At 49.7% G+C, this 25310-nt stretch overlaps 1 protein-coding gene across 1 annotated transcript; it reads right to left on the bottom strand.

Annotated features, from left to right (window-relative positions):
• Positions 1-634: 634 nt before the first annotated feature.
• frem1b (Fras1 related extracellular matrix 1b) lies at positions 635-24284 on the bottom strand. Its single transcript, XM_086048105.1, has 35 exons — positions 23981-24284; positions 23766-23860; positions 22828-23084; positions 22064-22263; positions 21439-21762; positions 20988-21096; positions 20763-20894; positions 18525-18869; positions 18256-18398; positions 17914-18110; positions 17052-17142; positions 16804-16971; positions 16502-16710; positions 16321-16414; positions 15853-16105; positions 14942-15130; positions 14366-14554; positions 14036-14232; positions 13702-13903; positions 13384-13528; positions 11030-11171; positions 10477-10681; positions 9210-9474; positions 6615-7065; positions 6273-6474; positions 5600-5744; positions 4815-4944; positions 4651-4723; positions 4347-4496; positions 3472-3773; positions 3303-3344; positions 2536-2682; positions 2264-2382; positions 1877-1992; positions 635-1323 (listed from the first exon to the last, which is right to left on the bottom strand). Exons 1-35 carry the CDS (start codon positions 24200-24202, stop codon positions 1169-1171), a joined length of 6405 nt encoding a protein of 2134 aa, XP_085904231.1. The 5' UTR covers positions 24203-24284; the 3' UTR covers positions 635-1168.
• Positions 24285-25310: the final 1026 nt, after the last annotated feature.

Genomic DNA, 25310 nt, shown 5'->3' with positions numbered 1-25310 from the left:
TTTGAAAGTACAGTAATGCACCACGCCCAGACAGGAGACGAGCGGGATGGATCGTGAGAATCTACTTTGAACCAGACTCGAATTTTGGCGCCTTAAGCCAGGGGTGTCAAACTCATTTTTGTCGCGGGCCACATCATAGTTATGGTGTCCCTCGGAAGGCCGTTACAACTGTGAACCCATAGATCGCCTTATATTATCACATATACACAACAGCTAATTTTGAAATCAGAAGACAGTAAATCATTTGTTCAACTATTCTCCAAGATATGTTAAAGGAGGGCTTGGTAACAAATGTTTGCAAATATCTCATATCGTCGCTGTCCTGTGAAAAACACATCTCAACAATTTTGGAACATTTTTTTAATTTTCACTTCAAATGCGATGTCTGTAACGCGGAAACGTGATTCATGTCAATTAAGAACATGAAAAAAAAAAATGGAGAAAAGTGTTTTTCACATGACAGCGACGATATGTAAAAGTGAAGACAATTTGAAAGAAACATGTCAAGTCAACACACATGATTTACCTTCGAGGGCCACATAAAATGGCGTCACGGGCCGGATCTGGCCCCCGGGCCTTGAATTTGACACCTGTGCCCTAAACCGTTCGGAAGAGTCCTAAAATGAGACAAGAGTGTGATCAAAGAATCCATTTTACTCATGATACTATTTATCCTGCTCATGTAAAAGTTGAAGGAAGTCTTTCCTTGTAATATTTCATGTTCGTGATTTCAATTTTGTCTCATTCAAAGTGCCTCAGCTAGCACCACCTGGTGACCAGCCACGCTCATGTGTCATTCGGTGGCTTGGTGATAAAATGCTGCCTGCGTGATTAGCGATTAGATCTGGAGCCAAGTGTGTGAAAATGCACAGATCACCTTTCGAGAAATGCAGATCAAATGTGATGGTTTTCGGTCAAATTGTTGCTGGGGGGCTGTTTGTGTTTGGCGTTGCGCGCGCCTGCCACAGCAATGCTTGCGAATTCTGGACAAGATGCGGCTGGTGGCCGCCATTCAGGCGTCGTCATCAGAAGATCGGACAACTTGACAAGCCCCACAATGCGGACGGTTGCATAGCGGATGACGGCAAATCAGGAAGCCGTCAAGCGTGGCCGTCGTCGCGGTCGATGGTGAGAGGAGGAGCGGGGCCAGCCCTGGAGCTTCAGCGCGTTAGCGCGCGTGAGGCGGCGCCTCGCAGATGAAGGCGTGCTGCGTGCGGGCGTCGCAGCTGCCGGACGTCCATCGGGATGAGTTCTCCGCCAGCAAGCACGGCGACGCCCACAAAGATGGCGACGGCGGGACCGCGGACGCCGTCCCTGGAAGGCCTGACGCCAACGGACGACAAAAAGACAAAGACACGCCTTCACTCGGCTTGGGGTTTGTCTGGGTACATGTGTGCACTTGGTATGTTTTTGTGTGGCAAGTGCAAGGCAGAGCACAGGAGTCGCCCGCGGCCCTGCTCCGGAGATCAATAATGGGACATTGTGATTTTCTTGGTCAGCGTTTCAAAATGTCATCACTGACAGAGATCGGAAAAAATAAAGTGTTGCACTTGAGTCGCCGTCACAATCTCTCAAGATTAAATTATAACGAGGGCCACACCCTAGATTGAAACCCTATCTCTCATCCTAACCCTACTTTGAAACCGTTCTTAACAACCCTAAACCAAGTTTGAAACCCTACTTCTAAACCCTAGCCCTAGTTTAAACCCTACTTCTAAACCCTAACCCGAGTTTGAAACCCTATCTCTAAACCCGACCCTAGTTTGAAACCCGACCCTAGTTTGAAACCCTACTTCTAAACCCTAACCCTAACCCTAGTTTGAAACCCTACTTTCAGCCCTACCCTAGCCCTTGAAGCCCTTTCATTTTTTTTTACCTTGGCGCGTTGCAACCATCTCAGACCGACCAATCCAAAATGGTTTCTTGCCGCCAAATCTCCAGAGCCAGCCCAGGTGGCGTCTGGACCGGACGCTCGGCAGGCTGCTGTTGGACCTGTCAATCGTTCAAACAACCAGTCAATCATTGGCGAGCGTCACTCGCGCGGCCTCAGCGTTCGCTAGATGGCTGACGCCACGCTTATCTTAGCTTAGTTTAGTTTAGTTTAGCTTAGCTTAGCTTATCTTAGCTTAGCTTATCTTATTTTATCTTATCTTAGCTTATCTTAGCTTGGCTTAGCTTGGCTTAGCTTGGCTTAGCTTGGCTTAGCTTGGCTTGGCTTAGTTGAGTTGAGTTTAGCTGGGCTAGGCCTAGCTTGCGGACTTACAGTAAGGAGCAGGAGTGCTCGGCGCTCGCCCAGCTGCTGACGGACGAGCTGGCCAGGTAACAGCGCCCCCCGTGGCCAGTCCAGCCATCTTCACAGTGGCCGCTCAGCGACCTCCCCGTCTGAACGACACACAACACAAACACGCTTGCGAGAATGCTCAAGACAAGACAAAAATGAGACATTTTCTAGAGGAAAAAAAAAGTCATATTTTCTAAGCAAATAAAAGTAAAGGCGAAAGAGCAGCAATTTTAAAAGCAGCTTGGCAGTCGTACTTTGCGCTGGCGTGACTCCGCCTCCTTCTTCCTGCTTCCTGCATGATCAATCTGAGGGACGTTTCCTGGGCGTCGCTCCTTCGCGGCGCCACTTGCCTGCGGTGCCACGACCTCCTCCTCCAACCGCAGAGAAGTCAGACTGTGGAACTGAAGGAGGACAGTCAGGTTCTGGCTCTGAATCTTCAGTTAATTCTGAGTCTTGTCCTGTTTTGATTCTGGTTCTGATTCTTTTTCTTTTCGGTTCTGATTTCTGTCTTGATTCTGGTTCTGCTCATTTTTGGGGTTCTGAATTTGGCTCTGGTGTTTCCTGCTCTGGATCACTTCTTTTGATTTTGACTCATGTTCTGTTCTGATTCTGATTCATGTTTTCAATTCTGGTTTTGGGTCTGATTTATGTTCTGATCCTGATTCTTGTCCTGTTGTGATTCTGGGTCTTGTTCTGTTTTTTTTAGACCCAGATCCATTTTGTTGTTTGATCTGATTGTTGTTTTGATTCTGGTTCTTATTTTTGTTCTTTGTTCTGAACCTTGTTCCGATAATATTTGTTAGAGTTCTGACTCTTACTCTGATTCTGGTTGTGGTTTTGATCTGGTCCTGGTCCTTGTTCTAGTTCGTGTTTTTAATTGTAGTTCTGATTTTTGTTCCATTGTGGTTTTTGGTTTGGCTCTGATTCTGATTTTGGTTCTGTTTCAGATTTTTGTTGTGGTCCTGAATCTGGTTCTGGTTGTTCTTGTTCAGCTTCTCTTTTAGTCTGCGTTCGGTCTTACCGTCCAGACTTTCTGGTCCGGCTTTGCGCCTGCTGACAGCACCTGAGCAGAGGGAAGATGCTTGATTGAATCAATCAGTCATGCCCTATATGTGTTTTTTCTATTGTGCACTAGATAGTTCCTAAAAGTCCCTGTGATGGGGAGTGACTCCCACTGCAGCTCTACTTACCTTGAGTCCAGCATTACCAGCATTCCTGGCGACTTCCTCGTGCATGTGTCCGTGATGCGCTTGGTCTTGAGGTTCTTCCAGGCCGTCGTCCTCTGCGAAGGGTCGGCGGTTCGGGACGTCGCCTCGGGGAGGGTGTGTGCTCTCCCACAAAAGTTCCGCCTCCACATCCAGGATGGCGTCGTCCTCTGCCGAAGGGGGAGTGGCAACTGCCAGAGGAGGTGTGGCAACTGCCGGAGGGGGTGTGGCAACTGCCGGAGGATGAAGGGCCTTGGCAGTTTCCTGCATGCTCAGGTCACAACGTCCTGATGGGTAAGAACAGTGAAATGACGGCAGGAATAGGAACATGATGCTTATATGCAGGAAAAACGTGCGCCTGTTCCTGATGCAACATGTTTGTCCTCAATTGGATCAATATGTTCCTCTGCCTTGTCCACTGGGACCACGTTTATCCTCACTGTAATCAAAACGTCCCGAAGAACATGATCCTTGTGCTGTCCTAGCAGGGACACGTTTGTCCACAACGGAAGATGGTCTGGAACATGCTGATGTTGATAGTGAGGGCAAACATATTCCCGTTGGACAGGGCAGGAATAGGAATGATTGTGATATTTATGACGCCCAGAAACATTTCCCTGTTCTTGATGGAACATGATTCTATCCACTGGGAAGAGGTTCATCCTCATCATCAATGTTTTGTGTTTCCTGTCAACATGATCCTGTTCCTGTGCACCAAGAACATGTTCGTACACACAGTAAAGAAAATGTTGCGGTTAACGTTTTTCTGGTACTGTCCATCCGGAACGACAACATGTTTGTCCTCAACATAACCATTTCAGTGTTGGAGGAACATGTTGAGGACGTGTACGCTACGTCACCTCCTCTGGGGTCGACGATCTCCACATTGGCTGAGGTCGTCTGTCCCAAGACGGCGTTCTTCGGGTTCTTCAGCGTGACCGTAAAGTTCTCGTTATTCTCCTCCAGGCCGTCGTCTTCCAGGTAGATGCTCCACGTTTTCCTGTCGACTCCTGCGGGGAAAGCAGCGGGCTTCGATGGATTACTGACGGATCGCAGACGGGGACAGGCTGGAGTCAATGTTTTCATGACATTTTGCCTTTCATTTTCCGCAGCAGTTGTTATCAAAATGGGTTGTTGATAATCAGTCACATGCTCTGGTCTCACCTGGATCAAACTGTATCAGTCCGGCTGTGCTGTGAGTGAAGTCCCGACCCACTTTGGCGGTCCCGTCCTGAACCTGCAAGGAGACGCCAATCCATAAATCCTTCCCGTGACTGTTTTTTTTTCTTTTCTTTTTTTTTTGTGTGTGTCCGTGGTGCAGCTCATACCTGGATGGCAACGTACGCCGGGTCAGCGCTCTTCCCTCGCCGTTGGATCTGGACCTGAAGCGTTCCCGCCGTCTCACAGGTCCGGAAGCAGCTGGCCGACAGCTCGATTCGAGACCAGGACAGATGCAGCCTGCACCCGACACGTGACTCGGTACACTAGTCACATGGCACTGAAGCATGCTAGTTGCTGAACTAGTTGCTAGTCACATGACACCCACATGCTCACAGGATACTAGTTGCTAGTCATGTGACAGCTTCTCTGGAAAGCAGCAGGACCCAGGATTTTCAAATAGTCACATGGATTATAATGATCTCTATTTCATTTCATATCTCTTTTTCCCCTATCCCGGATCAAAGTCATCTTGTACTTTTTGCCCTGGCATTTGAAATAACTTTCAAATAAACTCAATCAGATTCGGATGTCATAAGATCAGAATTACAGAATCCAGAACTGAGGTTCACTTCACTTGCATTGTGACCCTTCACCAGTTTCATTTTTTGTATTCTGCTATTCTTCAAGTTGCTTTCAGCACGAGATGATGTTCTCGGTCACTTGACTCTGCCGTTAAAGCAAGTGAAAGTATTATGGAATTTTCAAATATCCCGGAACAGCATTTCATAACAAATCCATATCCCAATTTTACTAGCATCAGAATCCTGATCCAGATGAAATGTATTTCAAATTGTGGGCCCTGGCCACGCAAAGAACATAAGCATAGGCGCTAGCGTAGCGATTAGCATTAGCATATGAACTGGACACACAAAGACTGGATGTGGTACGGTACGTTTGCGGCATGGCGGCGTTCCCTGCCGGGTCACTGATTTGGAACAGGAAGCTGTCTCCCGTCACATCCACGTCGGAGGGCACCACGAAGACCAGCGAGCGGCGCTCCACGTCTCGCTGCGTGAAACGGCCTTGGATGTAAGCTCCTGGAAGCCCGCGTGGGAGGAAGCAAGTGAGAAAGGAAGTCACAAGCAGGACCAGTCAAGTCGTGACTTGGCTTGAGCGAGTCAGAAGTCAAGACAGTCATACAAAGTTGCTAGCATAATAGATTGGGACGCTAGCCATTTTGTGTCTGTTAATCGTACTATTAATAAATTTACAATCATGTCTTTATGATGGTCCAAAACCATTGTCCGTATTGTCTACTTTACTATCTTCTAATTGAATGTACAGTATAACCGACATGAAGTTTTGTTCATGTTTGACCAACTATCAGTGAACTAAACTGTGACGTTAACGTAGCTTACCGTTTTTTGTGGCTTTTATCGCGATTGATTAAGTTGGATGTAGTTTTTTGTGTCCTGATTTTATATCAAAACTATTAGAAAATAAATTTGAAAGGAAAGAAAGCAGGGCATCAGGAGCAAAATGCCATGAATAAGTGGGTGGTTCATTGAAACACAATTAGCGACTGTGACTAGCAACTAGCGTTGCAATTGTGGTGGCCATCTTACCGGTGCGGATGTTCTCCAGGTGGCCGAAGCGCGGCGGCGTGACGACGGCAAACTGGAGTTGATCAGCCGAACTGTGAGCGTCGATGGCCCGCAGATGCTTGGACGTGATCAACAGCGCCCAGCGACCGTCTTTCAGCCGGACCACCTCGCTGGGGTGCCCCAACGTGGTCAGGATGGGTGGCGACCGGTCCACATGTTCCAGCTTAGCGCAGCAACAGGAAGTCACATGAGGTGTTGAGATTCAAGCTAGAGTTTCATTTTCAGGTTTCAAGCCTTAAACTTGACCTTTACTTTCATTTTTGAGGCGTAAGCTCGAGTGGAAGCGAGGCGATCGGAGCTCACGTGAATGTGAAAGGGCGCCGGCTCGGTCCTCAGCTGCCCGTATCTCAAGTAGCCCCGATTGCGGCCGTCCCCGGGCAGGAAGTCGAAGCTGTCGTTGAGCTGCCGGCCGCCAGGGTCGGCGCCCGGGTCGTGCCGGTAAGCCAGGTGGCGCCCGTCCACGTCTGCCTGGGTGAAGCCAATCGGCGTCGGGGGGCCGGGCACGGAGCCGAGCGGGGTGCCCCGCAGCAGCAGGTGTCCGTATCGCGGCGGCCGGGTCAGCGTGAAGGTGAGCTCGGAGGCGGGCGCGTGATCGTCGCTGAGCCGCAGGTGCTCGGCGCCGATGGTCTCCGTGCCGCCGTCGAGCACATGCACGCCCGCGTTGACCTCCAACGTCGGCGGGATGCGGTCCACCGCCTCGATGGACAAACGCACGCTGCCGGCCTGCGACCGCTCGCCGTTGCTCACCACGAAACTGACACAAAAAACAAAGATGGCAGGCTGGAAAAGCTCAAGCAAGCTCTGAAGAAGCCCGAGAGCAATCCTGATCATTTGAATCAGGTGTGTTGCAGGAGCGAGACATCTAAAACATGGCAGGACAGCGGCCCATGAGGACCAAGTTTGGACACCCCTGACCTACACACAGACAGCTACACAGGCATAGGCTCATGCACAACACACACAGTCACGCACACACAAGCCCATCCATACAAATACACTCACAAATTCAAAAACAAACACACACAAACACACGTACAAAAGACACACACACACATCCACACACACTAACACTCATACAAAAACCTATAGAAACAACACACACGCAAACTACATACACAGAAAACACGAACACACACACACAAATGCTGCCAAGACAATCTGTATCTCCACCCTGCAGCCAATCAGCTGACAAACTGCCGCAAGCTTCATCGTCCTGAGCCAGCACACGCACACGCGCACTCACACTCTCACGCACACGCACACACGTCAGACACATGGCAGTGCAACATCTGTCTGCGGTGTCGGCCATGTTTTGCATGTGTGGCAAGGCGGCGTTTGGCCGGCGTGCCAACCTTCTTGTTGTTGTTATCGCTCTCCTAATGGCGACCATTCATCATCCGTTGTCACGGCAACACACATACACACACACACACACACGCACATTCTTGGCGATGCCGCGTTTGCGGTCTTGCCGCCAAATGGACAGCCGGCTGGCAAGCCTTCTTTGGCGGCTTGGTGACAAACGTGGCGAGCCAACAGTTTCCGGCTTCCCAAATGTCCCCCCCCTCTACCGAACCCCCCAACAAGAAAAGTCCTCCAGCTGCCAAATTGGCGCCCTAAAACGCTGGCCAACTTCCTGTCTTTTCATGGACGCTTGAACGCCATCACTTCCTGTTTGGAGGATGTTATATCTTCTTGACCTTTTTGCACAACATCGTATTTACTTTCACAAATTTTTCATTTGATTTACACATTCTTATTTTTATATTCATATTACCGTAATCAATTAGGTTTTCCTATATTGTATGCACTTATCATAACATATTTTTACTTTTTATATATATATATATATATATACTGCTGAAAAACAAACAACAAACAAAAAATGCATTGGCAGAAATTAAAAAAAAAAAAAAAAAAAAAAAAGGAAAGAAGCAGGGCTTTCTGGGACTCTCCCTCCCTAAAAAAATGCCAACATGTGGGGGTTCACTGTATATATATATATATATTTATATATTTATATACTGTATATATTTTACTTTAATTAATTACTTCTTTTATTTTGTAATTTTTTGTTGCATATCATATGATTTTAATTTTGACTTATTCTATTATATTTACTTTTTGACTCTGTTCTCCTGAATTTTCAAATATGTCCATACTTCATACTATGTTGCATCTTTTTTCCTATACCATATGTATTTTAATTTGTATTTACTGAATTTAATTTACTTTTTAATTTTTACTTATGTTTACTCCCTTTCACTATACTGAAGACTTTTTTTAAACCACATTTTTAAAAATGATTTTCATTTATCGCTTGCTTTACTGTTTACTCATTTTGTAAAACCACATCGACATCAAATCTTTTTTTGTTACATAACAATTACTCCTTCCTTCTTTCTTTGGCCCGTTACATATTTGTGACTCATTTCTTTAGACCAAATTTTCCCTTTTACCCTTTTCTATTTTTTTTGCTATATTGTTATTTATGCTGTTTAATATATTATTCATGTTTCTATTGTATTGTATTCATTTTTAAAATCGTATTTATAATAATATTTTAATAGTTTTTAATTGTACTTTTGAAAATCTATTTTGAATGTTTACATTAATGTGTTTTATTAGAATTAAATCTGACTTTTTGTGTTTGAAATGTATTTATGTTAAACAGTTTGTCACGATACTTCAATCATTTTTAAAACTTCTGCTTGACTTAAAAAAAATGTTCATTCAAAACTTTTTTCCATCGGCAAAAGAAACTACAAACAAATTTTGGAATGTAAAGAAATAAAATAGTTTCATAAAGCACAACAACTGTACGTTGGAGCAAGTGTTGTGCCTCCAAGGGGCGTGGCCTTGCAAATGACGTCAGGAGGCATTCCTTCGCTTACTGACCTGAAGGTGTCGCTGTGGTGTAGTTGTCCGTTGTCGTGCGTGTAGCAGACACGCTGCGCGGCCACGTCCATCTGCGTGAAGGTGGCGAGCGGCACGCCGGGCCGCGTGACGGCGTGCAGAAGGCCGTGGCGTGGCGCCGCCGTCACCGTGTAGACCAGCCGGTCCGGGCGTCCGCCTCCGTCCTGAGCCTGCAGGAAGTCGGTGTTCAGGACCACGCGCTCGCCCGCTGCCACGCGCACCGCACCCGTCCACACGGAGATGTTGCCTGAGGAAGCAAATCACGACGTGCGTTAGACCACGCGGAAGGAAACGTGTAGCCAACAAGGAAGCACTGAAGGAATTAGTTGAAGCAAACAAGGAATCACGAGGGCCCGAACAAGGAAGTGAATCAAACGAAGCAAACGATAGCATCCACTAGGAAGTGTCAAGCACACAAAAAAAAAAAAACGGAAACATATGACGCAAACGAGAACGCGCATGAATGACATCAGTGTGATGTCGTCACAGGAAGGTTGTGCTCATGCATGTCCACATGTGGCTTGTCAATAATTGAGCTCCCCGCTTCCTTCCCTTGCCCCCCCGGGTGGGTGCCAGAAGGGTCCGGGTGGTCCCGAGGTGTTGTCAGGGTCTCGGGCGGCGGCCGTGTTCACCCGACTGGCAAAGCGACCACGTTGGCGCCGCCCGCCGTCAATAATAGATGAGGTGGCGCCAACGTGCCAAGCCGCCGTGTTTGGCACACTCGGCCGGTCTGCTGTTGAGCGCGAGCGCCTCCGAAGCAAAGCGAGGACACGCACCAGAGGCCAACCAGGACACGTCATGACAAGCAGCAGAAAAATGAGGAAAAGCCTGAAGAAAATGAGGGAGCAACCAAGGAGACAAAGAACGCAAACGAGGAAGCATGTGGAGCAGACAAGTGCAGAAAGCAAGGAAGCATTTGAAGCAAACGAGGAAACAAACAAGGAAGCAGGAAGAAAGCGAGGAATCAAACATGGCGCCATGCGACGAAGACAAGGTGGCAAATTAGGAAGCAAACACAGAAGCAAGTGATGCAAATGGGGAAGAAAAACGAGGATGCTCGTGAAGCAGACAAGGAAGCAAAGGAGGCAGCGTCCAGCAGACTAGTGCGTAAAGAAAACAAATTTAAATGAGGAACCCAAATTGCCAACAGACGATACGAGCGAGCAGGCGCGTTCGGGCGACAGGAAACAAGCACCACTTCCTGTTTCAAGCTCGCCCCGCCCCTTCCTGCTTGTGGGGCAGTTCTGACCTTTGTGGGCGGTGCTGATGGTGATGTAAAAAGTGTGGGCGGAGCTTTGGTGTTCCAGGTCACTGAGGCTAAAGCGGAAGCTGTCGTGACCTTTGAACTCAAGCGCATCGGCGCGCTCGTTGGCCGTGTAGCTCAGCCGGTTCGCGTCCACGTCGTCCTGAGTGAAGTTCTGACCCGCCGCCAACTCCGTCAGGCCCGTCTCACTCTAAAAAGCAGGAGCACCGCGACAACGCTCGTCACGGAAACGTCAACACGTTCTCGATGTTATGTAAACCAGGAAGCGAATGAGGAAGCGCGTGGAGAAAATGAGGGAGCGACGCGAATGGAAAAGTTGTGAAGTAAACGAGAAAGGAAACAAGGAAGCATGTGATACAAACAAGGATGTGAAGCAAGTAATGAAACGCAGGAGGTTAACGAGAAATCACCTGAAGCCAATTACAAAACAAAGGAGGGAAAAAAAATTGAGGAACCATGTGAAGCATCGAGGAGACAAATGAAAAAGGAAGAAAAGTGCAAAGCAGAGTAAGCAAGGAAGGAAGCACGTTAGTATGACCTTCAGCTGCAGTTTTCCGAAGCGGGGCGTAGCGTGTAGCAGGTAGAAGAGTTTCTGGGGAGGCGTGTCGGCGTCCTCGGCCTGGAGGACCACGGCGGAGAGCAGCCGACGCATGCCCGGCTCCGCCTCCGCGCCGGCGTTCCTGCAACGAGAAGATGTCGCAAGCCAAGCGAGCGTCACGGTGCCGCTCGCTAAGTTTCTTTGGGCTGCGCGCCTCAATGGCAAAAGCGACAGTTAACTGTAAAATGCCTTGTTAGCATTAGTGCCTGTGACAGCTCGGTTCAAGCGTTTACGTGATCTGGCATCGTAAAAGTTGGCTAAGCGTATCGCTCACTGAATCGGCGGCACTGCGTGTGCTGTTTTTGGCATTTCAGAAGAGGAGCAGTGAGGAAACTGAGGAAGCATATCGTCGCTGTCCTGTAAAAAACACATCTGTCCAATTTTGTCATTTTAAAAAAGGTTCACATTAATGCAATGACTGTAATGCGGAAACCTCATTCATGTTAAAATTAAATAAATGAAAATATTCACAGTAGTGGTTTTTGCAGTTTTCGCAGGACAGCAACGATTTGAAACAAAAGAGTAGTGTTTGGTACGCAAAGTGTAAGTGTAAGTGTAAACAAAATGATACCAAGGACGCCAACGAGGAAGGCAGGAGGACGTGACGGAAGTGACAAAGAATGTAAAGGAAACGAGGAAGTCAAGTGAGGCCACATGTGACGGAAACAAGCCAGCATGTCGGGGAAACTGAGGGAGCAAAAAAGAAAGCCAGTGAAGAAAAGGAGGAAGAAAGAATGTGGGGAAAAAAACGAGGAAGGAAAAGAAGCAAAGGAAGACACGTGGAGGAAACAAGGAAGTAAACAGGGAAGCATTTGAGGCGTCCAAGGAAGCACGCGAACAAACGAAGCAAATGAGGAAACTTAACGAGGACGCTAACGAGGAAGCACGTCAGGATGACAGGGAAGAAGCAGCTGGACTGACGGAGCAGGTCACAATTGTTTGTGTGACAGCAGGTTCCTCTTGAGGGCGCGTGCTGGTGTCGGGGGGTCGGGTTGTTGGGGGGGGGGGGGGGCTACACGACAAAGCGTCTGTCTGCGTCTTCACTCGGAAGTAAAATGCACGCAGGAAGGCGAGCCGCCGCCTTCGTCCTGCAGGAGGCGGCGGCGGGCATCTGCCAAGCGCTCGCGTTCCTTCGCGTTTGTTCCGCCTGCTCGCGCCGTCGCGGCAACGCCGGCACCCTGGTCCGGAGGGCTTCCGAACGGAGGGGGTGGCAGGCCAACGCGCAAGCCAGTCAAGGGTGCAAATTCACAATCACTCATTCAAATGAAAACATTGTTGGAGTGGTCGCCCACTCAAGCAGAGCGATCCGCCACATGTTCCCCCCCACGCGCCCCCCTTCCGCGACGGCCACTTCCTGCCAGCTCGCCAGTAACGACGTTCTTCCGCATGGCGGCACAGGGACGTCTCACCCGGAGCCAAAAACAAGTTTGAAACATGCCACATGCTCGCATCCCTCCCGTGACGCCGGCACTACAAAAAACGTGCGGCATGCGAGGACGCGGACGAGGAAGTAAAGCAAGTAGTGAAGCAAGTGAAGCCAATGAGGATCAGGGTCTTTATGTTTTGGGAATTTCATTACAATTAGTTTGTATTTCTTTTTGAGGTTTGTTTTTTAATTTAGTTTGAAATAGTTTTAAGGGCAGGTATTAGTTTGAGTTTTTTCAAAAACACTTTGGTTTTAGTCTTAGTGTTTGTTTTTTAGGTCATTGTTTTACTTGTGTGCAGGATTTAAAAATGCACCGCGGTAAGTACTGTGTTATTGTGTATAAATTCAACAAAAATATGATTTTATTTTTATTATTTCTTTCTTCCAAACAAAAATGTTTCTTCAATTCTAGTTTGAGTTCATTCGTTGATGAGGAAGTAAAGCAAACAAGGGCGCGTCGAAAGAAAACGAGAAAGCAAGAAAAAAAAAAGCAATGTAAAGTGGAAGTCAAGTCATAAATGTCTCTGCAAGCATATGTTGCCCGCCCCCATGCGTCTCAGAATGCTATTCTGATGAATATTCCGTTGGTGGAATAGCAATTGAACCGACGAATCCTTCGGTGCGAAGGTCACGTGACCAAAGCCAGAAAAGGTTCGCAATGCGAGCCCGAGGGCACTTTGACATCGATTTCCGTCGACATCAGGGGGCGCTGCTGCATAAAATATTCATCAGAAGAGCGTTTTCACACATTTTTGCAAAGAAACGTTTTACTACCTTGAGGACGCACGTTCATGTTTCCCTTTGAAAGGTATGTCCAAATAATCATCAAAACCCCCCCATAGTGACCTCGTGTCCCATATTTGCGTACTTGAGGAGGCGGGGCGGGTGGTCGTCGACGGGCAGCACGCTGACGGCGGCGCTGGCGCTCAGCGAGTGGACGCCGTCTGTCAGTCGCAGAGTCAGCCGGTCCTCCAGCGTCTCCGAGCCGTCGTGCGCGTACCACAAGCGCACGCCTCCACACACAACGCTCAACGTCATCATACGTTTTGCATCAAAAGAGCAACATTTAGTTGCACCGTGTTACATCAGAAACAAGAAGGTTACAAAACTCCTCCAGATACAAAAAATAATCAAATTGTAACCTGCCGTGTGATTTGTGCTTGTGGCAGGAAGGGGCGGAGCCTACCCTGGCGCAACTGCCGCAGGGTGAAGGACGTGACGCCGACAAGAGAGGCGCTCGACTCTTCTTCGGGACGGGAGGCGCTCGCCTTCAGGCTGCCGTGCGCCGGCGCCTCCGTCAGGCTGAAGGTCAACTCGTCCGGGGGGGCGTCCAGGTCGAAGGCGTCCAGGAGGGACGGGGTCAACTCGCGCGAGCCCCCCTCCTTCACCTGAACACAACACCGCTCTTAATATACCTGCGGGGTTGTGTACGAGTGTGTACGAGTGTGTAGGGGTGTGTGCGTGTGTCTGTGTAAGCGTGTGTGTGCCGCCAACATGGTGACGTGCACATCATGACGTACGGTAAAGTTGGCAAGGTGCAGTGACGGCTTCTCGTCATTGGTGGGATTGATGATGATGTAGATGGGGACGGAGGCGGAGTGATGCAGGCCGTCACTCACGCTGATCAGCAATTGGTCCACCGTCGGCTCCGCCCCGTTGTGCTCAGATTGGACGTAGTTGATGAAGCCTGACGTCAGCTCGTCCAACTTGAATGACTCTGACAACATATCAATAAGATTTTCAAAATGTCCTCACTGTGTTCAAATGTTTTCACAGACACACACACACACCCATGCAAACACACACCTGTAAAGAAATAAACACACAAACACACCCACACACTTGCAGACCTATGGGTATTCCTGCGTTGCTCTTCTCGTATCCTGGCGTCGGCTGAACGTTTTCCAGGAAGCCGTGCAGAGGTTTGGCGTCCAGGTGAAAGGTCAGCTGGTCGGGGGGGCTGTCGGGGTCCAAGGCCCCCAGGACACCCCCGCACAGACAGGCCCGGGAACCCTCGTTCACCGCCAACATGGACGCTCCTGTGGTACACACACACACGCACACTCACTGGTGCACAATGATAAGCGTTCAATCCCTCTTCTTGGCTCAGATTCCAAAAAGGACAATCATCCTCCCCAAGAGTGTGTGTGTTTGTGTAAGTGAGTATGCGTGTGCGTGTTTGTGTGTCTCAGGAAGCCTTCCCAGAATGCACAGCATGCTTATCACGAATAGGTGTTGATGTTGCCGCATTAAGACTGTTATCAATGCAGATGAGCATCTTGTGTTGGCACACGCACACACACACCCCCACACTCACAGCACACACACACGCACGCACACACACACACACACACACACACGCAGCACCCCCACCCCCAGCCCCCCACAAACACGCATGCACACACATGCGCACACACAACACTCACCCAGTATGACGCTGGGAACTTTGTTGTTAACAGGAAGTAGCGTGACGTTGAGGTCGTACACTGGAAGTGTGCCGTGCAGTGGGACGGGCGGGGCGTCACCATGGCAACAGCCGTCCATCCCGCCCGCGTCGCCGTCGGAGATGATGAGCGTGATGGTGTCGGAGGCAGGAAACGGGCCGATCTCGCCACCTGAACACATCAATAGGATGTTGCACCGTCAAGACTGGGGCCCAGTTTCGTGTTTGGTAGCCGCTAAGCTAACATGCATTATCGTAACAATGTCAGCTAAAGTTAGCTTAGCTCAAGTGTTAGTTAAAGTTAGCCAAAGTTAGAAAATGTAGCGCAAGTGTGTTAGCTTACTGAGTTGTAGGTCAGGTGTGTTAGCTTTGCAATATTAGTTAAAAGTAACGTGATGGTGTAGATTAGGTGTGTTATCTTACCAACATTAGTTGAAGTTTCCCTGATGTCGTAGCTCTGGTGTGTTAGCTTTGCAATATTAGCCAAAGTTAGGATGACTGTGTAGTTAGCATGACGACGTTGCTCAAGTGTATTAGTTTAGCAACATTAGTCAAAGTTAGCTGCAATTGGTTGGCAACCAGCTCAGGGTGTACTTTACACCGCTCGAAGACCCTAGTGAGGATAAGCAGTTCAGAAAATGAATGGATAGTCAAAGTTAGCATGATGATGTAATGCAAGTGTATTAGCTTGGCATTGTGAGGCAAAGTTAGACTGATAGCGTAGCTCTGGTGTGTTAGCTTAGCAACCTTAGCCAAACTTAGCATGTTGATGTATCTGAAGTGTGCCAGCTTAGCTATATCAGCCAAATTTAGTGTGCCGAAGCAGCTCAAGTGTGTTATCTCAGCATCGTTAGCTAACATTAGCATTAAAGTGATAACATGCCAACGCCTCACCCGTGTGCACGTAGAACACGTGACCCTGCAGGAGGTCCTCCTGTGAGAACTTGTCCACGGGAAGTCCCGCCCTGTGCAGCTCGCCCCTGGCGGGCCGCCGTGCTAACATGTAGCTCAGCTTGGCGTCCTCGCTGTCGCGGTCGGTGGCCACCAGGTAGTCGGCCGTCACCTGGACGCGGCCCCCCTCTGGGCAGCGCAGCTCGCCACGCAGGCCCGCGCCCAGCTGCGGGGGCTCGTCGTTCACGGGCACCACCTGAGGATGGCGCAAAGGTAAAAAAATAAATAAATAAATAAATAAATAAAAAGGACATCCCAGGTTGAATTTGAACTTGTCGTTTGGAATTTTTTTTAACAGAACTTTTATAATGTTCAGATTTCAGTTTGGTTGTTGTTGTTTTACACTGAATTTTTGATGGAAAAAAAATCCCAACACAAAACCGGAGACATACTTGTCCATGAGCTACATACGTGAATGAGCAGGTCCAGCAGGACGGCGTTGACGCCGTCCGTCACACGCAGGCCGACGTCGTCCTCTGTGCTCTCCGAGTCATCGTGGACGTACCTGCGACACAAGCGGTGCCGGTAAAACAGAAGCAGGGAAGTACTCTTCTCTCCTCTCTGGGGCAGGTCAGAGGTGGGGGGGAGTCACCTGACAGCAAGTCCTCTGAGATCGGCGAGCGTGAAAGCATCTCCGCTTTGCAGGCTCCGCCCTCGCAGCTCCAGACGTCCACGGCGCGACGAGCGCTCCAGCACCACCTTGAGGTCCGGCTCACGGGTGTCGCGGTCGCGCACCAGCACGTGCTCGTCCGTCACGAACGCCGTCCCGCCTTCCTCCACGCGCAACAGATTGCTGAAAGCCTGAGTACAGGCACACATGCGCCAGTCAACAACACCGCACAACAGCACGAGCGAAGGAGGCGAATGTTGAGACGACGACGACGACGTTGTGACCTCGGGCGATTGGTCGTCGACAGGGGTGACGGTGATGTTGAAAACGAGGTCAGCGACGGTGCCGCCGCGATGGTCGCTAACAGAGAAGACGAAGCGGAAGGCGAGCGGGTCGGGTCCGATGTCCTCTAGGGGCGGCATGTACGCCACCTTCAGGTGGTCCACCGCGTGCTGCCGCACGCCACAACACACCGTCAGCACCGACACCTCGCGATCGCCCGCCACTTGCCGTCGCGTGCTTGCCCACTCACCTGCGTGAAGGACTTGAGCGCAGGTGCCGTCGGGTCCCGCCTCAGGGCGGCGGCGCTGTCCACGAAGAAAAGACGACCAGCGTCCATCAAACTGCGCATGCACACGAAAAATATTGCATCAGTTGAGTGGTTATGCACACACACACACACACACACACACACACATACATAAAACAAAGCCCAAGCACGATGTCGTGCGCAAGCGTGCTAGGCAAGCTGCCTTAGCTAAAGTTAACGTGAGGACGTTAACCAGGATGCAAAACCTATCTCACGTTGGGTTTGAAATTTGAAATTCTGAGTTTGAATTTTCAAGTTTGAATTTGAATTTCTCAGTTTGAATTTGAATTTCTCAGTTTGAATGTGAAGTTCCAAAGTTGGATTTGAATTTCCAAGCATAAATTTGAATTTCAGTTTAAAATTGTATTTCTGAGTTTCAGTTTGTATTTCTGTGTTTGAATTTCATTTCTGGATTTTAATTTCTGAATTGAATTGGTACTTCTGACATTGACTTAGAAATTCCAAGTTTCAATTTGAACTTTACAATTTGAATTTCCAAGTTTGAGTTTGAATTTGAATTTCTGAGTATGCAGTTGAATTTCTGAGTTTGAATTTGAGGTAGTGTTGTAAGTCAGGTTTTTGAGCCTACTGTATTGACATTCGCCAACGTTAGTGTTAGCATGATAAGCAAGTTAAGTTAGCATGGTGACTGTGATTAACGCTGCATTATTATCTAAAGCTAATCCAAGCGATTGTTGCTTGTGTTCTCGTGTGAGTGTCTGATGTTTCCACTGAAATAATATTTGTGTGTGTGTGTGTGTGTGTGTAAAATTTGTCCAGCATGTTAGCCGCGTGACGCTCTAACCCAGGGTGTTGGGGGCTGAAGCAGGGCCGGGTGACAGTGTAGGTGAGGTCAGCGTGCGGGTGTTCAGTATGGGTGAAGTGCAGGTGCGTGCGGGTGATGAACGCCACTTGGGTCTCCTTCAGCGTCAGCTGGCGCACGCTTCCGCCAGATTCCACCGGAAGTTCGTCCTCCACCGGGAACACCACCACCGACACCGTCTGCACAACACACAACAATCAGCGGGAGGAACGTTTCCATACACAAGTAACTCAGGATGACGCGTCCTTCTTTCCATTGGATTACTACAGGCCAGAGAGGCGGCGCAAAGTGTAACGGGAGCACGTAGGCGGGGCCCGGACTCACGTAAGCGTGAGACAGGTTGGGCGGGGTGTGGGCGTCGGCCAGCGTGATGTCGAAAGCGTCCTCGAAGACTTCATCTCCGGAGTGTTGGTAAAAAATCAGACCCTGAGTCAACTCGCGCTGGAGGAAGGACTCGACCGGAAGGCCTGACAACACCACAATGCCATCACGCACACACATGAACATACACGAACGTGAAAAACTTACCAATGTGCATACACACACAAACAACACATTCAATTACACACACGCAAATGCACACTCTCACTCACCGGGGTCGCGGGGGTCGGCCCTGGAGACGAGGCGGCCTGCCCTCGGGGGGACGTCCACTCTGAAGAGGATTCGGGCGTCAGCCGAGTCCAGGTCGGAGGCCAAGAGGGCGTCAGGGCGGAGCCTGAGAGCGCCGCCCTCGGGCACCTCCAGCGCCACATTGTTGACCAGGAAGGGCGGCGTGTCGTCGCGGGGCAGGATGTTGATGGGGAACTTGTGGCGCAGGCTGTGGCGCCCGTCGCTGATGCGGAACACCACGTGGTCGCGTGTGCTCTCGCTGTCCGAGTGCTCGTACGCCACCCGGCCCTCGCGCAGGTCACGCACGCCAAACGCAAACGCCTTTGCGCCTGAAAGGGACATGGTCGTGATATCAGTGTGACCGTCAGGACATCGTCGTGACCTCTTGCAATCGCTGCGACAACAGGGTCAGCAGTATGTCGTCACGACATCCTCATGACATCGTTGAGCAACATCATGCCATCATTATGACGTCATCATGGAATTATATAGTCATCCTTATGACATCACCGTAACATTGTGATAGCCTGACATCATCATGCATCAAAACGTCATCCTTATGACATTATCGAGATCATGCCCGATATCAACCTGTCACCATTCATCATAACATCATCGTGACATCATTATCCAATAGGTTTCTGATGAATGCGAATATTTGTGTTTTTCCATTTTCCCAGTAGTTTGATGTTTGCCTGTCGGGCAACTTGGAGACTACACGGACCGGCACTTTCTGGTCGATCAAAACAAAACAAAAAACTGGGCGGCGTGGCGTGTTGCTGGCTGGCCTCTCTGGCGCCGTGACATACTAACGCTAACACTGTCGCTAACAGCAGGCCGCGTGTTGTCGGCAGCGCCCAAGCTTTGGCACTTTGATTCAATTAGCGAGCGTGGAAGCGACGAGCCGCTTTTGGCGGCGGCGGCGCCGCCACGTGGCGTCCGTCCCGGCGGCCGCACGCGTGCCAGGACAGAAGGCCCGGGTCACGTGACAGATTGAGAGAAGAGCAGTCGACATCCGCTATCTCATTAACGGCACCACCGAGGGGACGCGGGCGGCCGGTCCGCACGACGGACGTGGCGCTAATTGGGCCCGAAGGTGGCGTCGGGTGTCGGGCGCCGTGCACGGTACAGGCACGCCGCCATTTGGCTGAAGGCGTCTGGGACTGGAATTCCGTGAAGCCTTGCGCGCACGCGTCGACGCTTCCATTCCCGGACAGTCCCTCAATATTGCCCTGCTCTGCTCTTCACGTAACTTTATATGTTTTTAGTTTTCATTTAAAAAGGAAGCTGATTATGAACTCACCCATTACATGTTTTACTTTATTTGCAATGAAGTTGATGCCATCAGACACACTAATGTTTAATATGGCAAAAGTCAAGTTTCTTATAGAATGATGACGGTGTGATGAGGTCATCATTGTGGAGCATTTTTGTCTTGTCGACGATTCATACTGCGAGCACACACACACGCGTATCAAAGCGTATGGGCGTGTAGGAAGTGTTCTTAATTGGTCCCGAAGGTGTGATTGGGCCCGACGCCCGAGAAGGAGCGACGCTTGCGGGCGTCACGGGTGGGACAGGAAGACAGGCGGGCCGGCGTCCAATTGGCTGAAGGCGTTGGACGCCTGACGGGGGCTCCGCCGTGCGACCTCGCCCTGGGGGACGCCACCCTTGCTCACGGCAACGAGGACGCCGCCGCAAAAGTTGACAAGCAAATAAAGTTTGGGAAAAATCTACTTGAGCGCTTTTATTTTCCACCGCAGACAACAAGTAATGTCACTCATCAACATGGAAGAAGACGAAGATGATGATGATGATGCCTGCAAGCTACTCGCATGCCGCTAGCCATGCGTGTGAAATGACATACGTCCAGCAATCTGCCGGGCCCCACCACCTATTTTCCGCCTGGTTAAGGCACCAGAAACACACACAAACACACATGCACACGCAGGTACACAACACAAACTCACACACAAATACATGCATAAGAACACACACACACAAACAAATACACACACACATGAACAGACGAGCAAACACGCGCAAACGCGCTTACACACATGCACACAGACACAAATACAAACACACAAACACTTGCACACACAAGCACAGACACACAAGCACAGACACGCACACCCGAAAGGCCATTTTGTGTCCGCTCATGTCCGCAGCACTCAAGGGCGACCTGGTGGGAAAAGGAGAGGCGTGGGGTGAGCGCTCACCTCTCACGATGAGGCGTCCGTGCACCGGCCCGTCCACGGCCACCAGGAAGACGTCGTCGATGTTGTCGCGGTCCACGATCTGCAGCTCCGCCCACGTGATGGCTCGCGATTGACCCTCCAACAGGTCCAGACCTGAGCGGACGCCAGAGCATTTTGCGTGACTGGATGGCCCTCAAGAATGGGCTGGCTTGGTCTTCTATTTTTTTTTGCTTGAAGCCAGCGTACCCGTGTTCCAGGACACCCGGGGCGCATTGGTCTCCGCCGCCCTGATGGACACGTGGACCACGATGGGCGGACTGGTCGCGTAGGAAGCGTCAACGGCCTGGAACTCCATCTGGCACAAAAAGCAAAAGCATCGTCTCGTCGTGATGTGCCTGCAAGAAATATACTAAAGAAAAAAAATCTGCTTGATCTTTAGCTTGGCAACAAACTTGTGCAAAGTTAGCACTCCAGCTAAGATAACTTCAGAAGCTAATGTTAAAGCTAATGCGGCGAGTAGCGTATACCTTTGATCTGTCTCTTACATCTTGATGTTATGAAAGAAACAGTCATTTTGTTTTTGCTGCTAACGTTTTGGCACAGGTTATCCAACATGAGCATGACAGCTAGCCCAAATCCGATCAAAAGTCGGTGTTCAAGATGGCCATAGCGAAACCGATAGCTTACGTGCTAGTACCTGAAAGTTGTCGCGTGCGAGGCGGCTGCTGTTGGGCGGCTGGTACGCCACCTTCAGGTGGTGGAGGTCGGACCAGGTGAAGGAGCCCACGGGCTTGGTGTGCTCGTCCAGGTGGGTGATGTAGCCTCGGGGGGGCGGGACGGTCACGTTGAACACCAGCCCGTCTTTGGCGCTCTCGGGGTCTTCGGCATCCAGCGTGGCGGTGGTGATAGGGGTCAGGACGAACTGGTCTACTTCCAGGATGAAGGACGCCATGAAGGCGGCCCGCGGCGGCTGGTTGGGCGTCGCCCCGACGATCTGGACCGGCAGCCACAGAGACTCCGTCTTGACGGGGGGTGAAATCACACAAACTTGTTATTGCGTGTGAACAATTGTGCGGAGTAAGAACACTAGGAAGAACACTTTGAAGAGCTTGGAACACCAAAGTGTCGCTTCCTGACTACCAACCCACGTGCCACAAAGGCAACGCTTCTCTCGGATTATTAGCATTGCGTCGGCGCCAAAGCACTGCTAGCAAGACCATCCCTGGATTGCTCAGTCGAAAACATCTTAAAGTAGGAAAGTAGTCATTGGTATTTTTGGAAATACACGCCAGCGTCCAGTCTTGATAGCCCTGTGACCTAACCTCCAGCAGAGCCCTGGTCTCCTGTTCCCTCAGCTCCACGCTGATGGCGATGTAGTCGAGGTCAGGTGAGGGCGGGCTGAGGTGTCGGTACTTGAGGCCTGAACTCAGGAAGTCCTGGCAGCTGGTCTTGAGGAAAGCCACTTCCTTGGTGCCGGACACGCAGGCCCGATTGCCCGGGCAGAGCGCCGCCGCGTCGCGACCTGGACGCCGGCAGACCGGCCAGTGAAACACAAAGCATATCGAATCGTTTGTTTTCATTGGTTTCCATGCCGGTCCGTCAAAATGTGTCTTCACGTGCAACTGCAAAAGGTTGGGCGCAGTCAATAAAACAAGCGGCCCAATGAAAGGTTTTGGTACAAATGGCACTTGGGACTGAAATTTCATATCCCTTCAACAATCAAGTCTTCTTTTATTCACCAGATGTTGATTATTACAAGAAATAAATCAATTTTTATGAGAATATAGTCCTTTCATTTTTTAAAAGAATTTTCGGGGGGAGAGCAAAAATCCTTGAGTATATAGTCCTATTTTTTGTAGAAAAAAAAAAAGTGTTTTTTGAGAGAGTTCTATTTTTGCTTTCTGAATGTGATTAACTGAACAAGTAGGGGCGCGGTCAGTTCAACCGAGAATGGCGGCAAGTGAGTGAGTGAGCGAGCAAGTTAACAACTGAAAAAAAAAAAAAAAATCTACATCATTCATGACCTTGCCGTCCATCGTGACCCATGGGTGTCAGGTAAGAAAGCGACGTGGGCGCAGTGCCGCACCTTTCCTCTGGAGGGCGTCGTCCTCCCGCACTAGCTGACCGGCAGTCAGGACTCCAGCAGCAGCGACCAATCGCACGGCGCACGCCGCACCGTCCCGGCCTTTGATATTGATGACTGAGCGGTCGATGGCGTTGGACAGCTCGTAGAAGCTCGGAACCACAAGAGGCATGGGCCCTAATTCCGCCAGGCCGGGCAACCGGTCCACCACACGAACCTGCACGACCACTGACTCCACTCGCGTCTCTGAAGAACCCAACCTACAACACAATTGTCACTTCTCGCAAGGTTGTTTGTCACTCTTCGTTGATTTGTTTTCACTTCCCGTAAACTCGTTTGTCAGTTAACACAACCTCTTTTGTCACAAGTGCGGTAGACTCAAAAGGCTCGACAGCTTATCTTGGTCAACGACTTGCCAGGACTCTCGTCTTGACTTGTCCCTCTTCTTCAGTCTGATTCCAACTCAACTCAGGACTGAACTTGGCCTGCACTTGACTGGATGCAAGAAACAACATCAGGATCTGGGAATGGTCTTCACCTCAACTTGGACTTCCCTTGCCTTAGCCTGTCTTGTCTTGGACTGTTCAGAGACTCGGGACTAGACAAAGATGTAGACTCAGGACTAGGTCTGGACCAGGGTCCCGCACCTGTCATCGTCCAGCGTGTAGATTCAGGTGTAGCATGAGGTCATGATGACCCTTTTCAGCACACTCAAATGACCGATCGCCACGGTGACAGCCAATGGGCCAGTAGCCAACAAAATGGAGTCGTTATTTAATCCACTACCAAATAGCGAGAGATTTACGCTACACAGGACAATGACAAGTACTAAATGTTGGGATGGACACAGGACCAGGACTGGACTCTAGTACTAGCCTGTAGAAGGTCAGCAGAACTCGACTCAGGCCTATGACTAACTTGGACTGGATGGCGATACTGACCTGTAGACCCGCAGTAGGACTTGGTCGCTGTCCAGCAGAGGACTTCCGTTGTGCTGGTACATGACTTCCTCTGACAGGAAGTCGCAGTCAAACACCTGGCGACAAGACAAGAGAAGCAATGATGAAAATAACAACAAAAGGCAAATGTCACCCAAACAAGACAACTCCAAAATCATCAAATGGAGACAAGAAGACAAGATGGCAAGAGTCCCGACCTGCGGTGTGAGCCGGCCCACCCGCTGCGTGATTGGCTGGTTGAGGACCACCTCCACCTTGCAGAGGGCGTCGGCCTCCCTCCGGATCCGCAGCTGCTCCTTGCCCAGGAAGGCCCAGCGGCCTCTGGCCACGTCCATGCCTGCGTTCACCTCCACGCCAGCGTCGGCGACCGCTCCCGCCAGCAGCAGCAGCAGCGGGAGGAGTGCGCTCACGGCGGCCATTTTGGAGCCGCCGCGGCAGCCAGGAAGGCCAGGCAGGCAGGAAGGAGGTTTTGCTTGCTTGCTTGCTTGCTTGGAAGGCTTCCTGTCAGACACTCGGATGAGTCAACTCATCACTTCAACAACACTTATTTAACAACACTTATTTAACTGGCCAGCAATCTTTTTTTTCTTAAATGCAAAAGTTATTTGTACAGTTTCTGGGTTATTTGGGGCTGCTAGGTCGGAACGTGTCATCCGTTCATTTGAATTGGCTCTAGTTTTGAGATACCGGTATTTTTGACAATGAATTGATAATGACTGCGCTTTGACAGTTGACAAAATGGACTTTGAACATTACTAGAAGTCATGTCTGTGCTTTGACGTCACCTGTTTTTGCAGTTGTCTATTGCTAATATTGGCTCATTTTCAGGATGTTTGCTTGATTTTCACATTAACATGATTTACATATCGAAGGCTCCCTGCCATAACGATTGGCGTCGTTCACGGTATCGTATCAAAAATGAGAGAATACTGTGTGGATGCGCTGGAAAAGACACAACAGCCTCATCAGAGTCGGAGCTTAAACACAAAACCGATGTCAGTGTGTATTATTAGCCCTTAAATGAAATTAACAAACGCAAATCTGATGTCATTTTGGGATTCTGTGACATCAAAACACCTGAAAACCGTTGAAACCTTCACAGCACCAAACCGTGCGTTGATCAGTGTTGTTCATCAATTTCATCAAGGAACAGAGCAACAAGATGACAATGTGACTGACCTCCAGACAACAAAAAGACAAAAAAAAATTCACAATAACAAAAAGACAACAAGAAGACAAAAAAACATCAAGACAACAGCAAGAAGAAAAGAAGAAAACAAGACCTGGACTTGGCCAAGTCCTTTGTCTAGTCCATGAACAGTTATGAGTCGTGACTTCATGACTTTAGAACTTCATGTATGACGACAAGATGTCAAGTTCAAGATGACAAGTAGACAACAAAAGAAACATGAAGACAACAAGACGACAAAACAGCAAGACCACAAGAATGAAAGACAAACACAAAAGACCAAGACAAGACCACAAAATGAAATTTCTTGCCCGTACATTTCTGTATATAATCTTACA

This window comes from Filicampus tigris, chromosome 12 (genome assembly GCF_054856515.1).
Source record: "Filicampus tigris isolate MCC_2025a chromosome 12, RoL_Ftig_1.0, whole genome shotgun sequence".
In the NCBI taxonomy this organism is placed as follows: Eukaryota; Metazoa; Chordata; class Actinopteri; order Syngnathiformes; family Syngnathidae; genus Filicampus; species Filicampus tigris.
This window is presented reverse-complemented; position numbering and strand designations above follow the sequence as displayed.